Source organism: Furipterus horrens, unplaced genomic scaffold (assembly GCF_987537825.1).
Source record: "Furipterus horrens unplaced genomic scaffold, mFurHor1.1.pri manual_scaffold_3, whole genome shotgun sequence".
Classification (NCBI taxonomy): domain Eukaryota; kingdom Metazoa; phylum Chordata; class Mammalia; order Chiroptera; family Furipteridae; genus Furipterus; species Furipterus horrens.
The window spans coordinates 81641784-81658480 of NW_028327173.1; the positions used below are offsets into that span (position 1 = coordinate 81641784).

The 16697-nt window shown below is 44.6% G+C and overlaps 1 protein-coding gene across 1 annotated transcript in view; it reads right to left on the reverse strand.

Annotated features, from left to right (window-relative positions):
• JARID2 (jumonji and AT-rich interaction domain containing 2) overlaps nucleotides 1-13814 on the reverse strand; it is a 259462-nt gene extending 245648 nt beyond the window's left edge. Inside the window, exon 1 of the mRNA XM_090269793.1 lies at nucleotides 13202-13814. Coding sequence (XP_090125919.1) covers nucleotides 13202-13246 — 45 coding nt within the window. The 5' untranslated portion in view covers nucleotides 13247-13814. The remainder of the gene's footprint in view (nucleotides 1-13201) is intronic.
• Nucleotides 13815-16697: the final 2883 nt, after the last annotated feature.

Sequence of the window (16697 nt, forward strand, 5' to 3'; positions counted from 1 at the left end):
AATAAAACACCCCTTTTCAGCTTCAGGTATTTCCAAGTCAGACCCATCCTCCCCAACTCCCCACGCTTTCCAGCTTACCAGGGCCAAAAGAAAACCCACTTTAATAGCATCATTAGAGTTCTGATTTATCACAAGTACAAGACAGTGTGCTCCTCATCTAGACTAGAATTTGGCATAGTGTGAAGCTTTGAGGTCCATATTTGTAGCAGGAATTTCTGTAGGATAAATTGACAGTGTGTAGATTGAGCTTCGGGGCAGGGGGAGGCAGGGGGAGGGGAGGCGTGGAGTCTAGTTCCGCAATGCCTTCAACCAAGGGCCTTGACCCATGGCTCAGACATGCCCAGAGCCCAGACTCTGTGACAGTCAGGCACGCCGACTGTGTCCTTTTTGTTAAAGGAGGTTTCCATTCACTCTGTCAGCTACCTTTCAGATCCCAGCTAAGTTTAAACCACAACAGTCTGGAATCCTAACAGTAATTTTAAGGATTATGATGCAGAATAAGTATCTGAAAACATTTTAAAGACACAGAACACTGAATCATGCTGTAACATCTAACAGTCACCCCCACCAAAGAACTTCATTATTAAATCCAGACCCTCCCTGGCCCCCCACACTATGAAAAAAAGTGATAAACTGTAGTGGCATTAAAATAGAAATCTGATCTCTGCCACTTGAGGATATATTCACCACTGGGGGTTACTTTCATGAATCTTTAAAATTCTTTCAGATTAATAATTCTGTTGGGGTATCAGTGCCAATACTACTTAACAAAACTTGCCTTTGAGTTTTAGGTCAAGTTCTCAAAGCTAAAACAAGAAGCTACTCAGCTCAAACACTGCTAGGTTGAGAAAGACAATGGCTCACTGCCCATATTTTAATCTGGTTGTCACTTTTAAGTCAGACAAAAGGAAAAAGTATCTGCTCCAAGGATGACTGCTCATTACGGCCTTAATTCTTTTTTGGAATGGGGTGCGGTATATATAATATAGAAAATAAACCACCCTCAAAATATTGCTGTAGAACAGGTAAAACTGAATGTTAAACAAAACCATGCTAAAATAATTAGACTCATTAAAAGAGGACCGGGTTTTCCCGTCCCTCACCAAGCCCCTGCAGCCCCCTTCCTAAACGCACAGGAAGAACTCTATACGGAGCCCCACCAAACACTTCATGATGTTCTGACTATTAAGAAGCCAAGTCCACCTTCTGTTTGGCATCTCCCAAAGGTGGTGGCCTTGGCCACTCAGAATCAACTTGGTAGCGGACCAAGTTTTGCAGTGTGCTTGCAGGCAGCTGCAGCAACATAACACAACCAAAGCCCTGTTTCAAGGCAGGTGAAAACCATGTGCTCCCAATTTAACTGGAACTCCAGACCATGGCTCTTTATGAAATGCCTTCCATTCACCTTGGCTCTTTCATCCTCCAGCATCAAGACATTATTACAAGCTCAATATAGAACACAGAGCTGTAGTGGTCTGGGCGGCCTAAGAATGGAAACAAGCAATTTGGGTAAAACCAATAAACATTACATTTTACCTCATCTCTATTGGGACTTCTTGACTAAAAAATGTAAAATGAAGGCAAAGAAGTTTATCCAAAAGTACTCTCTTAAACAAGTAATGCCTCATCTTAGAAGCACTGTGACAACCATTTCGTCCCCACATACCAGGGGGTTAAAAAAAGAATCCATCATCTGAACAATCAAAATGTGCCTAGCTGTAAAGATCACACTCCATTTTTCTATAAGTTAAGAGGAAAAAGGAAACCTTAATGAGAAAGAAAGTGCTGAGCAGCTATAGTGTTTTCATTCCAGTCCTCTTGAAAAAACACGGATATGATGTAATCAACAAAGATGACCTAGAAAAACCATATGCCCTCTTCAACCTTGAGGTTAGAGAATTACAGCCACAAAGACCAGTGGGACTTTTAATAAGAATAATACCGTCTATAGAGTTACAATTTACAAAGCACTTCACATGTTAACATTTACTCCCCCAAAATGACCTTGATACCAATAAAGAAGGTATAATTCTCCCCACTTTATAAATGAAGAAACTGAGACTGAGAGGTAAAGTGATTTATCTAAGACCACTTGCTCTCTTCCCAGTGCTTTTGCATTCCTGCTGTTAGCTAAACTATAAATTCCCTGAGGACAAGGACAAGATCCTATTTTCTAACATCTAACATAGTGTCAGAGCACGATAAGCAAACAGGATATATCACTGTACTTTTTTAAGATTTTATTTCTTTAATTTTTAGAGAGAGGGCAAAGGAGGGAGAAAAAGAAGGAGAGAAACATCGATGGGCAACAGAAATATCCATCAGTTGCCTCTCACACATCCCCAACCAGGGGCCTGACCTGCCACCTAGGCATGTGCCCTGACAGGAAATCGAACCAGCAACCCTTAGGTTTGCAGGACACTGCCCACAACCTACTGAGCCACACCAGTCAGGGCTATCCACTGTAGTTAATGGAATAGTCCTCCAAGCCAGAGCCCAATGAGGCCTCTGAAATCATACAAACCCCATACTTCACAAACAAGGCTAAAATTACATATGAAAACAATGAGTCACCCTAAAAGTATGTTATACCCTCACAGAAAAGCATTCCATAAATGTAAAATATGTAATTGTACAATTATAATGACTCTCTTCTTCCCTTTGCCACTACAGTCATTCTGATTAATAACATACTGTGTGCTTAAGGCATTTTTGCTTTACAAAAGAGTGTTTTCATATATCTCATCTCATTTAGTTCTAATGCTCTCAGAGAGGGCAGGGAAAGAAAATAGAAACTTAAATAAAATCCAACTGACATCTTTACTACTCGTTACAAGTGCTTGTATTGGTTTTTAAAAGCCAAAAACAAACAAATCCTCTGTTCTCACGTGTGCTACCTGTGGGACCATAAATTAGTACAACCTTTCTCCCAGAAAGCAATGTGGGTGAGAGGGTTCTAAACGTAAACACGGGCACTTCTGAGTCAGCAATTCCACTTTGAGTAATTTGGGATCAAGTGCAAAAAGCTACAGGGGAAGCGTACCGCACACATCATTTTACCCAGCAGCCCCCAAACTGGGAAAAGGTCACCAACAACGAACAGGGCAAGGAAAGCTGTCCGGTACAGAGCGCCTTCTGGGCATTAAAATGATGCAGAACCGTATTTTGATAACTGAAATAACACTTAAATACAAAAGCATGTAACAGAACAGCATTTGAGTTATGAGCCCACATATATAAAACTATTTTTCTACAAGTATAAGAATGCTGGTATACAATCAGGACAGTTTTTATCTTTGTGTAGTTGCCTGATTTGAATTCCTTATAAAGGAAAAAAAAAAAAAAAAAGCCATTTTCAATAAGATTGGCCTAATTAGATTATGAAGATTACATGTGGTTTTTACTTTTCCATGAAAATGAATCAATTACTGCAGTTACCATGGATAACTGAGAATCCACCTGGCAGGAAAAAACATCTCCAAAAGACATGTCCAAAGGCCTTCTACGGTATCAGGGCTGGATTTCATGTCCTGGTGCGTCACTGATAAAATGTGCAACCTCAGGCAGGTCGCCTAACAGTACTAGACACCTCAGGTTTTCTCAGCTATAAAACTGATTAGTTAAGTGCATCTTCTTCCACTAGATCCATAGCAATTCTCTCACAGAGTATTTTTTAAATACTCTAAAAGCTTTAATTCAGCAACCATTCCTCAACTGTGTAATGACTTATCAAATTCAGCCCCTACTCTTGAGGGATTAACAGAGTAAGAGACATGTAAACAATAATTCCAGCACCTAGAGGTAGATGTGAGGAACCAGGTCAGCAGAGACAAGTGGCTTGGCTCTCTGCCTGACTGGGGAAGAGGGTGGCAGGCTGTCCAGTTAGGCCTCAGACAGGCTAGGTGGGCTCCTCAGGCTCTGTTCCCTGAGCAAGCTGAGGAACCAGGGTGTGCAAAGACTAAGAGACTGGGCTCAGCTGAACTAAAATGGGTAGCAGCACTGGCCCAGGGTAGAGCTAGTAGGGTGTTTTATGCTTTGCTGACAACGAAAGTTGGTTTAGACTTGATCTTGAAAGGATTATTTCTCCAGGATCCAGTTTAAACATCTCTGTGCAGACTCAGTGCCACTCTAATCTTAATTCTCACTTTCTAATTCACCCCCAGACAAGAATGTGAGTCAAGTGTTGGATAATACAGAAGAGATTCAATAACCAACAGAGGGTAGAGGGAAGTGATTATATCACCTTCTAATCTTTAAAGCCTTTTCCTATATCCCAAAATGCATTTTAGAATATCTGTCACTATTTATTTGGTTTATTAAGAGGCAAAGCACAGAATTCATCTGATTCATTTATTTCTGAGTCAGCTAGGAAGGCTGTCAGCAGACACGATGTCTCCAGATTGCTGATTTCCAATTGTGTAATAACACCTTGAGCGTTTGTGCAGCAGTTTGCAGTTTATGATGTGCTTTCACGTCAAAAATCTCACTGGCTCCCCCAGCAACAAGCCTGTGAGATACATGGACAAGTTTTCCATATGAGGAAGCAGCTCAGCAAGGTTATGTGCCTTGCCCGGGATCACACAGACAGTGCACTGTAAGGCCAAACTTTGAACTCAAATCATATTCCCAATCTTGTACATTACCACAGAGGTACCCTATATACAGGTTGGGGAAAAGCAGTTTCACAGCTGTGAGTACTCAACACAGAGTTTACTCTTGTATTATTGTTTATTATTGTATTATGTTCCATATGAACAACTATAAACCTACTTTTGCCCCATCCTTTATTCAAGACAAGACAGTTCAAATCTGAGGCACTACATTTATGAAGCCCATGCACTAGTAATAAGGCATCTACATAAAGCACAAAACTCTCCAAGTTTTACGTCTACATCCAACTGCTGCTTAACAGAATAAGCATTCATTCAGTTCCCTTTCTGCAATCTATGGAAGGAATAAATGCAAGAAACACATGCTCAGTCCTAATCCCTTCTCATTTCCTCCTGGCACCTGTTTCTGCACCCACAGGCACCAAACACTTTAACAACTGGTAGAAATGAGAACCAAGAGATAACATACTCAACCAGTATAGATGAAGCCCTAACCAAAATGTGGTTAGGAAATAATAAAGAACCACCCAGATGGAAAAAGAGCAATAAAACAGGGCGCCAAAAGGTCTCCCACACTCTGGATGATTCAGTCTTCAGATACCTGGGCTGCTGTCCCAGCAAACCAGAGGGTGTCCTGGTGGAAAAGAGACAGACAGGCACAACACACCTTTCTCACTCTTGCCCCCACCCGCAAAAAAGTACTGCAGGAAAAGAATTCCTAGTTGCATTGGAGAAAATATGTCCATGAAGAGAAGAGCTGTATTGGAAGCAGGAAAGGTAAAATTGTGGCTATGTAGTTTATTGACCTTCTAGGATTCATGGTAACTAAACATTGCTGTTGAGAATATTTCATTGCTCACTAGTCTTCCTATTCATGGGTGGTGGAGCCTGACCGACTTACAAAATTAGAACTTAAAATCTAATTTAGGATTTTTAGGCTGCACCAGCTCTCAAGAACAGCTCTCAGGAACTTCTGCCAATAGGGTTCCCCTTTCTAACACATATTCATACATCCTATGAATATGTGAGTAATTATGTATGTTTCTATTACTCATGCTGCCTCATTATCATATTTGGGCAGCCTTTGTTTACCTGATGGCCCAGACCCCTGGTGAGGATTTGAGGGCAAATGATTTTCCACAGAGCCCGAAGGTCCCCTAAGCAGCAAAGTCAGAGGCAACAATGCAAGAGCCAGAAAAAGTACCAGAGCTTATTTTTTATAGCCCTGAGAAATCAAACGGGTTCTCTGGAACCTGGACAGCAAATGCAGCCCATATTGGCCCTCAGGTACAAGGGGGAGGGTGGGGTGGCTGCCACTTACAAAAATACAGAGCACACACCAGCCAGTCCCAAGGGGTACTGGATCTCAGCTCTTTTTCCAATGAGGAATCAAGGAGACAGCCAGCTGGGGATAAGAGGGTAGCTCCACCAACTGGTATTTAAAAAAAACAACAAACACAAACATGCTCTTGAGAGAGATACACGTCTGTGTTCCTGGAAGCTGACAAACTGCCTTAACTTCCCCAACTTTCTCTTCTTAATTTTTCTTAAGATTTTATTTATTTATTTTTAGAGAAAGGGAAAAGGAGGGAGGAAGGGGGGGGCAGGACACCAATGTGCAAGAGAAACATCAGTCAGTTGCCTCTCGCACACCCCAACCAAGGACCTGGCCCACAACCCAAGCATGTGTCCTAAGGGGGAATCGGCAATCTTTGGGTTTGGGGGACAATGCTCAACCCACTGAGCCACACCAGACAGGGCTTCTCTAGCTTTCTCAAGCAAAAAAAAATCTCTGCAGGGGCTGCCAGAGCCTCTATTATGGCCTTTTTTCCCCTTTTGGATGTCTATACTGGTCATTTTTCCTATATTTCATCTGGACTAAAAAGTGGGGAGAAAATACAGCAACTTTTTTCTTTTTTCTTCTATCTGGCCTATGTCTATTTGCTTCAGTTTTCTGTAAAATGGACTTAACAGCCTCTTTCTCTCAAAGCGTAAACTCACTGTGGAAACAATAAATGTAGGTAGTTATTTCAGAACTGAGTCTTCACTGAGGATGCTTTCATGAGGGGTGGATGTTATGTGGTCATCTAGACTGTTTTCTACAGTCCAAGCTCTTTTGGCATTTCTCCAAATGGCAAAGAGAGCCCAAGGAGAGAAGGCAGCAGCCTCACCAGAACAATACAATCTGTGCCAAGACCCACAGTGAAAGAAACCCAGAGGCTCACTCAGGTGACAGACCTACACTTCACATTCTGGGACAGGATCTACGTACGGGCCCTTTCCCATTTCAGACATCCTATCGGAACAAGAAAGATAAAAGCCACCTGCAAGGAGTGACAGGAAGCAGGCAGGATTACTGGACGAGGAGCAATAGGGTGTCCAGCCAGAGCTGTCACTTCCTACAAGGTTCAGCTCTACTTTTAATGATTTCATTCTAAAGGAGAAATGAAGAAAAACTCATTTTAAAAAGTGTGAGACTGCCAGAAGGCCAATACAGTTGACTGAAGTCCCAAGAAAAATTAAAACCTGAAAGGATAAGAAAAATCTCAAACTGTCTACCAAAAAGTAGACAAATACTACTATATCATAGCTTTGAAAACCAGTCATCAGAGTTTCCACCTGCTTGAATGAAAGAAGCCTACAATGATCAGGCATGTATTGAAAAAGCTTTATGGACAAAAGGAACCAGAGCCGCAAAGGTCGAGGCGTGGACAAGCATCTGAGGATTGGGGCTGGGGGGCGGGGGGGCATGTTGTCTCAGAAGAAGAAGGGAAGAGTGACTTGGGTGATGGGAAGAAACAAGATAATTGATGCCAACTAAAAGAACAGATTCGATTTGTCTCATTTCCATTAACAGGTAGGCTTACAGATTTGAAATAGAACAGACCTTCCACAATATCTAACTAAGTAAAGTTGCCAAAAAAAGAGAAAGAAGATAAAAATTTCCTGGATTACAAGATACAGGCTTCTGAATTCCATATAAATTAGACCTAAAATCATGAATTTTTCTGCCCCTACCATCCAGTGAATGGCATAATTGTTTTTAACTCTAAAAGTAATACCAATTAAATCAGCAGGACCACTCTAAGGTATGTTACACAGCATGAACTAGATAGGGTGTCTAGTTTAATTTGGGGGGATTAAGGCTAAATATAATGGAAGCACTCTTGTCAGAGATGATAAGGTCCAGAAGTTCGTTGGCTAATGTAAAGTCTATCCAGCAGAAAACCTTTTAAGAAAGTGTATGGGTGTACACATACATATATATATAGACACATATAAACATTTTTTTAAATACTTTATTTATTTATTTTTAGACAGAGGGGAAGGGAAGGAGAAAGAGGGAGAGAAACATCAATGTGTAGTTGCTTCTCACACGCCCCCAAATGGGGACCGAGCCCATAACCCAGGCATGTGCCCTGACTGGGAGTCTAACCGGTAGCCCTTTGGTTGACAGGCCAGCACTCTATCTACTGAGCCACACCAAGCAGGGCCTTTATATAAACATGTTAACCTAAAAACATAAATGTACTTTTCAGTTTGTTAGGAAGAGAATGAAGTTTGGTTCTTAACACTAAATCACTTGCAAAACAATGTGCACGTAGAATCCTTTTTCCCTACATCTTTTCAATGCCAGGCCCAGATCTAATTTAACAGCCTTATTTTTTTAGCAAGTCACTATCAGATGTTCCCAAAACATTCATCTTAAAGTGTTCAAAGAAATCAACTGTCTTTTCACACTCATTCAAAGGATTACATTATATTTAACTGTAATTGCAATAATAAGACTAACTGGAATAACCAGATTTGGAAACAACAGACACTTGGCAAGATTTTTATGGGTGGGAGCCAAAGGGGACACAAGCACACACACCCCAGGGCTGCCCATTGGCCAGGAGCTTCGCAGCCAAGATGTTCTGTAGCCAACAGTGCAAGAAAATTGGGGAGGTAAAGTGGTTAGCAGAGCTGTTACTGTAATCCTGGGGGACACTTTACACATGGATCAGTAACATTAGGAGGACCAGTGCAACTAGAATTCCAAAAACTAAATTTCCTAGACTGCAAAACTTTTTAACCATTCAGATAAAAATGTCAGAATTCTCGGTCCTCGGACCGTCATGATGAAGAGCAAACCATTCAATTAAAAATACTCCAGCTTAGCCTTTACCAAATGTTTTAATGTACTGTAAGCTTAATACGACTTTCCCATGTCATCTTTGAAAGGAGGAAAAAGAGGAAATGGTTCTACTTTGAATATAACAGACACCAGGTGTATACTCCAAAAAGATTTTCTTTCTCTATCTGAAGAGGGAAAGTTTAAATAACCTCTGGAGCAGGGAATATATTAAGATTACACTAGTTATTTCCAAGCACTTGGAAGTGAGTCAACAGCCCTCGGCCTAGCAACAGAGACTGGTTTAACCTAACGATGAAAGAAACAGCCATTATACCATCAAAGTACCAAATATTATACTTCTAATTCACTATTAGAGCCAATAGCTATGGAGGACACGTAAGTCAGATACAGTACTAGTCTACAGTATAAAGTAATAACAGCCCAGATAACAATAACTCATATTGGGTTGTTTTTGGACATAATTTGTTTTTTCTTTGAAATTTCAATGACACACTTTGGACTCTTAACCTTAATAGTATTCCTTCCATAATCATAGCTGCTAAGTTGCCTGTGCCCAGGATTTATGTGACAAAGAGAAAGGTATTCCACTACTAGAAACAGGCAGAAAGAAAACCATGTGAACAGCCCATGAAAGGAAAAACACAGTAATTAAACAATCTGTACAAGTTTTTTGCCCCAAGAACTGTAAAATAACTTGATTGGATATAAAACAAGGCAGGGGAAAGGAGGGCTCATAAACCCAAACACTATACTTTGGCGTATTTCTTTTTTCTTTATAATTTCATGTAATTGTAATTACAGTAAATCCTGCTATTGATTCTTATAACACAAACTCTCCCAAGTTTTTAAAATCATACTGTACTTTTAAATCAGAAAATTAGACACTTAAAACTTACAGCCTAATGGTACAAATTCTGCTTGAGCTTTCTAGAAATCAAACTAGTAACTTGTTCTCAGGCTAACTGTGTGATTCATATCTCCATGTCGCAGAAATTTTAATTACAAACTCATACTTGCTATAAAGCAGCACTGATCAAATGGTTTTGAAACCTAGATTTCATATGTGTTATTGTTCCTAGGAATAACCAACTACTGGACTAATGGGCAGAAAATACCCATTGAGCAAAACTTGCAACTGTTTTTATTGTCCAAGTGAACTGTAGCTTTGAAAGGCAAATGTTTTCAGTTATTTAAGGTATTATAGTGGCAGTCCTGCTCAGCACAATTAAGAGAGGATTACACTGCAATTTATGAGTTTCTCAAGGATGTCATTTAATACGAAATATAGCAATCATTTCTCTCAAAGCTTGTCATCTACATGCCCCACCCCCCACCCGACCCCCACAAACTCTGCTTTGCTAAGGCAATAAACTAAATGGCAATGCCGCAGGCATCTAAGACTTTTGAGACCAATTGTAGGAAATGTGCTCCCTTCCACCAGCTCCAGTAATAATGTCACCTTACACCGAAAGAGCATACTGTTTTATATCTTGCACCACATCATCTCACATACATAATCTCAGAGAAAGTGAAGTGGAAAAGGCAGGTATTACTTTCTCCATTTTACAGAAAAGGAAATACTCAGATTGCGAGCCTCTTCTTGTCTGGTTCAGACTAAACCTGGGACATCCTGAGACTTAAAAAGAGTCCAGCGGCTCTTCCAAGCACACTGTCATCCATCAATGACAAGTCTTCCCTCATCTGGCCCCCTAAAAAATACTCAATGGGCATAGAGCTGGCACAGCAGAGAGCACGCCCCCGGCCCCCGTGGTAATGTAAGGCTTCCAGGAAGAGCAACAGTTTCTGCTGGGCAGCATCACCCAGAAAAGCATCCCGCCACATCCTGCGAAGACATGGCAAATATGACTTAAAGTGACAAGGTAGCCGAATCCACATCACGGTCCTGCTACGAAGCAAAGCTTTCCCTGAATTACGTTTCCTTGCTTTTCTAAAGCATTGGTGAGGAGACTCAACTACCACAGTAATAATGCCACACCATAAGCAGACCTGTAAACATAGGAAGCAAAAACATTTCTGCATAAAGAAGGCGTCTCATCCATGATTCCCATCTCCTGCGTGGATCAAAATCACAGCTAGGCGGGGGCACCCGCTTGAGGACTACACGCTCTCAATGCTCACCTAGAGGAGAGCTCAGTTTTCCGTGGTGGAAGGCAAAGGCCCAGCGCGCCCTCCTCCTCCTCGTCCTCCTCCCGGGGGGCAGCCCAGCTTCACAGCAGCCCCCGGCCTCCACCCCCGCAGCCCCGCTGCGCAGGAACCCCCAGCCGGACTTTTGACGTCAAGACGGAGGAGGTTCCACCCCCAGCCCGGCCCTTTGTGACGTCACAACGATAACAGAACACGGCCTGGAGCGTCCAGGAACCGGCGCAGCAGGGGGCGGAGGGAGGCGAGGGAGGCAGGGGAGGCCGGTGTGATGCAGTGGAAGAACCGGGGGCGGGGAGGGGGTGCGCTGACGTCTCGCAGGCTTAACCTGTTGCTCTCAAGACTGCGCTGCAAACAACCAGCAGAGCCGCTGGGGAGGCACGGGGGAGCCACGGGACCGCCGCCGCCATGCTCGGTCGTGCGCCAAGGGGGGGCGCTCGCTGCAGCTGTGCACCCCCGCCCCCCACCAGGCACGCCCCCACCTGAATGTCGCTCGCTCCCCACACTCCCCTGCCCCAGCAGGCCGCGCAGCCCCGCGCCTCGCCTGCCAGTCCCGGGCAACTGGAGCCCCAAAGCTAAGCCGGAGCATGGAGCCCGCCCCCTACAGGCCGCGCACCGCCGCCCAGCTCCGGCCCAGCTCCGGCCCAGCCCCGGCCCAGCCCCGGCCCAGCCCGCCGAGACCCCCGCACGCCCTCCCCTTTGCAGCCGGTTGGAGCTCTTCTGCTTCAGGAGCACGAGCTCCACTCCCAGAACCTTAACTCGTGGTCTGCCGCTTGCGGCCAGACACCCGGACTCGCCACGATCCGCTTGACCACCAGCAACAAAAAATCCCACCCCACACTACTCCCCAGCTTAGCGAGGTCTGGCATGGGGGCCGAGGGGCGGTCCTTGTCCAAGTTCTACCCCATTTGCTTTGTCGCTGACTGGAATTGGACATGCCCTGGGAAGGCGTCCACGCTCCAAGGCAAGGGTGTCTGCATGCAGTTTCTACAGACCGAGTTTAAACTAGTCTTTTGCATTCTACCCAGCCCTCTGCAATGCGGATGTATTTTAATTCTTAAAATTTTAAGGGAACAGCTTTTTAAGTAGGATTTATTTAACCTTGCATTTCTTTCTTAGTTGAAGTTTACGTGTATACACTAGGATCAGCCTTCTAGAAAAAGGCATTTTGCTTTTCCATTAAATGTATTTTTTACAAAAACCAGTGCCCCTAAGGTCATCTCCCATTACACACATCACACTGCTCAAAAAGAGAAAATATTAACACCAATTTGTCGACTCGAGTTAAAACTTTTTTATAACGCTGCATCATTATTCATGTATGTTCATTTGGCCTTTTTAAAAATGGGTTCTTTGATTTAAATCATGCAGCTAATGACTGATCACTCGAGTACATATTTAGTTAATCCCTCGGTTCTCCTCCCTCCTCCTTCCCCCCAAACTTAAAAAAAAAAAAAAGCCACCACACAAAACAAAAACAGTCCCCATGCCAATCAAAACGTGGCTGTACTATGCACAAAACAAATTTAACTATTCCAAGTCATTTAAATCTCTAAATAATCACCCAATTTCAAACACCCAGTTAACAAGAAGAAATTTGTAGTCACACATGCATTCACATGCCTACTTAAAAACATTAGCTATATTGCATGTCTTTTTTTCCCCTAAAACTAGAAACCATGAATTTTTAAACAAAACCAGTCGCATTATTAAAGTCAATCCCAACAAATGCATTCGCTGTAACATGATTCCCAACTGTTTTATGTTGTGAAACAGATAAGCCCAAACGACCCCATACATTAAATTTGATGTGCCAGCGCAAGGAACAAGATCGCCATAATCGGACCCTTGATTGCAACTTAAGAGGGCTTCCAACACACACGCGTTACACGATTTTCGAAAAACATTAATAATAATAACACAGGTTCATTAGCATGCAAAATGTAATATGAGGCTAAAACCGCTCGAGAATGCAGTTTAGTTACAGTACCGTAGCCCCCCACCCCACTCCCAAGCTCCACCAAAATCCTTTGCCTTTCATCTAAAACTAGATTATGGTTGTGTCATTCGAGGTCAATTTATTCACTTGAGGTATCTCTATACCAATCTGTTTTTTCATCCAAACTAGGCAGACACGACTTTGCCTGAAAAGCCCTCTTTCAGAAAAGAAAAGAAACAGACTTATCGGACGCTGTGTTTAAAACCCTTCAGCTGCAGAATTATCTATAAACTTGACATTCACAGCCATTGCTTAAAACTGCAAGTCAAAGGATGTGTTGTTAGGAGCACTTACGTATTTCTTCTGAATGATGTTCCTCTTGGGTCTTTCCTTGCTCATTCTGAGATCCAAATGCTGATTGCAAAAGGGGACAATTGCTTCATGAATTTAAAGCCGTCAGAAATTTGCAAAAAAATATCCTGGTGGTTTTTATTGTTGTTGGTGGTGGTTGATCTTGTAATCCGACTTTTCTTCCTCTTCCCCCAAAGCCCGATTCGCCTTGAAATAAATCCGAAATTGGGAAGGAAAAAAAAAAAAGAGCCAGAAACGAACGAAGCAAACAAAAAAATTCACTTTAGTAAAACACCCATAATGGAAAATTTCCCCCGAAACACACACACACACACACACACACACACAAAAAAGAAGAAGAAAAAAAAACGACGCCCTTCACTCCCCCCTCTTTTTCCTCCAAAAACTACATTAGCGAAACGTGAAGGTCTTTAGTGTCTGATCTGTAGTTACATCTTGGAAAAGAAAAGGGAAAGATAAATTAAAAATGTTGGAAGTCACGTTTGTGCTGCAGCAGCACTGCGAGCAGAAGAGTCAACTCCAGCGGCGGCGGCGGCAGCACCACAGCGAGGGCTCGCCGAGTCTCTTTTTTCCAAGCCCCCTAACCAATGAGAGAGAGGCTATCCAGCCGAACTTTAAATGGACTCTGCTTTTATACAAGTTAGGGCTCCTCGAATAATTCCCTGCCGGATGATAGCCGAAATCTCCCACAGCTGAGCCACCAGGCGCCCGCCCACCCCGGCGCCGACTGCCCCCCGCCCAGTCAGGAGTACCCCCGCAGCCTCGTCGACTAAACACCCGAGAGACCTCGACGAACCCTTCTCGGGCAACCCCTCAGGCATCTCTCCCACGCCGAGCTTAGGAGTGGAATTGAGAGAGGCTCCCTAGCTCAATGCATGGCACGCTCGATCGCTCCACTTCACCCCCTTTCCCCAGCTTGCCGCTCACGCCACAGCCTCGAGACGATAGCCCCCGCCACTGCCCTCACGTCTACCTGCAGCCAGGCTCCTGGGTACGAGTGCCCCAGGACGCCCGGCCCCGGGGACAGCCGCCTATTCCCTGGGCACCTTAGAATGGTCCCCTTGATCTTCTGGAAGTTGTAGTCCCCCGACTACAAAATGGCTATGGCCACCGGAGCTAAGAACTACAATTCCCAGCCTGCGCAGCAAGCCTGTCACTCAACTCCCTTCCCTCCTCCTCCTCCACCTCCTCGCCCCCTCCCCATCACCGGCCCTGCCAACAAACGCTGGGACGTGTCCCGCGTGCGACTCTGCTAGTGGCTGGCTCGGGAATGGCCAGCAGAGCGTGTGGTCCGCGAGCGAGGAACTCCCCACGCCAGCCCACCCCGGCTCTGGCCCCTCTCCTGCGGAGGCGCCCGGCACCCTCCCCGCGCGCCCCGCCCCCACCCGCGGCGCTAACCGCCTGTGGAATCGAGGAATCGCGCGCTCTCCGGGCCGAGTGGAGCCGAGCGGCGGGGGAGGGACGCGAGGCTTCCCCGGGGAAGGCCTCGGAGCGTGGCGGCGCGGGGGGCGGTGTCAGCAAAGGGTTGGAGCGCGTCCTAAGGAAAACTGGGCCACGCACCAAGAGGAATCCTCGGCGCGAACTAGTTGATCAGCGGCGCCTGCTGCCTCTGCCGCGCCGCCGGTGTCACCTCAGGACACCGCCTCGCGTAGTCGCACAGCGTGATGCGGTCGGCCCAGGGTAGTCTAAGGTCACCTCTGCCCGCGCCCGGTAGCTGCACGCGCCCTCACGCGCGGGGCTGCGGGGATGGCGGTGGGGGAAGGCCGCCTCACGGCGCGGCACGCGGCCCAGCGGCGACCATGGATGGCTTGGGGGTGGCCAAAAAGGGGACTGAGGGAATCTGCCTCCTACAAAAGATAACTGGCTTTAAAGAGATCGAACTCGACCTTTGCCCTTCCACGGGTGCTTTGCGTCTGAGGGGCCCATGAGCGAGACAGTGAGGTAAAAATGAGTGGAATATGGAGACCAAGCCACACAGCCTTGCAGACTGTAAGGAAGCATCTGGAACACCAAGTGCCAGGAACATCAGCTGCCGTAGCCACGCGAGAGGCTGCTTTTTACCTGCCTCTACACCCCCACCCCGCCCCATAGTGGGGGCTCGTGAATCGCTGATGTAAATGAAGCAACAGGCCCTGGTGTGTCTCTTCGGGCCTTCACCTTATTGACAATTTTGTCAAGTTTCATAGCCATTTTGCGTAATTTCCTTACTTGAACTGATGGTTTAGGGAAGTACTGTCTTAAATTCTCTCCTCTCAGACAATCCTCTTGAGTAAATGAAAATCGGGGTCAGTGCTCCCTCACACTCATTCCTACACCTTTTATTCTCCTTCCCACTGCTTCCATTCTCCCGACCTTAAAAGTGTAAATACTCGATGGGGGGTAGAGGTGATGGGACAACTGTAGTAGAACAACAATAAGAAATATGGAGAAAAAAAGTATAAATACTCGGGTAACACCGTTAGATTTTATTTGCAGCCATGTTTGATACCTGAATTCAAAGCACATGTTGGCCTCTTCCCTAAAAGTAACCCATGGCCTCTGAGCTTGCCGGTTTCTTCCTGTGTGAGTTAGTAATGGCTGAACCTTGTGGAGAGGATTATATAACAACATTAATCTAGCTGAGCACCAGACTTGTTACTGGAAACTTTCAGTAAATGAAATAAACTGCTTTTTCTTACTGTTTTTTAATTATTTCTTGACTGTTTAAAAACTCTAAAATGCTTTCTAAACTGAAATAACTAGGTCTATGCTCATTTCACAATCAGAAAAAATAAATGAGCTGCTGTGCCTTAATATTGCACAACGTGCTTGCCGGTGCCATTGGCGAGGAAGGACCCAAGAGAGCAGAGCACTTTTCCGTACTAGCCACCCAAGTGACTTTATGGTTGGGTTACAACCAGGTGTTTCCAAAAGACTTTCTGATCGTTACGACCTATATACTGGAGGTTTCCACTTGTCCATACTGTTAGGGTTTTAACCAGCTTTCTGGAGATTTAGTGTCAGATCTGTCATTCCCCAAGCAAAATATTAAAGCACGAAGGTAGGTTTCTGAGTTCCCTTCGCCAGCCCCTAGGACCTGAGAACTCCCTGCTGGGCTACCCACTCCAGGTCACCACATATTAAAACCATTCTCCTCGCTGAGACATAAGGGCAGGGGAAAGAAAGGAATCTGCTCAAATCCAAAAGATTTGAGTAACTTGTTTCTCCCTAAAAAGGAAAATAGATCAGCTTTTTGAGCGTTGAAAGCCTTTCCTGTTGCAAAGTAACTGTCTCCCTTTCTCCCTCCCGTCCCCTCTCTCCTGATGAACTTCCTTTTCCTGCAGTCTTGGCAAGACCACATATTATTCTTTCTTTTTCCTTCTTTTTTATTTTCCAGAAGCCTAATTCACTCTTTCTCTGATGATTTAACTCCTTGCCGCACTTCATTGACTTTGGGTCTGGTAGTAGGGGAAGGAAGGTTGGAGGGAAGACCTCTCTA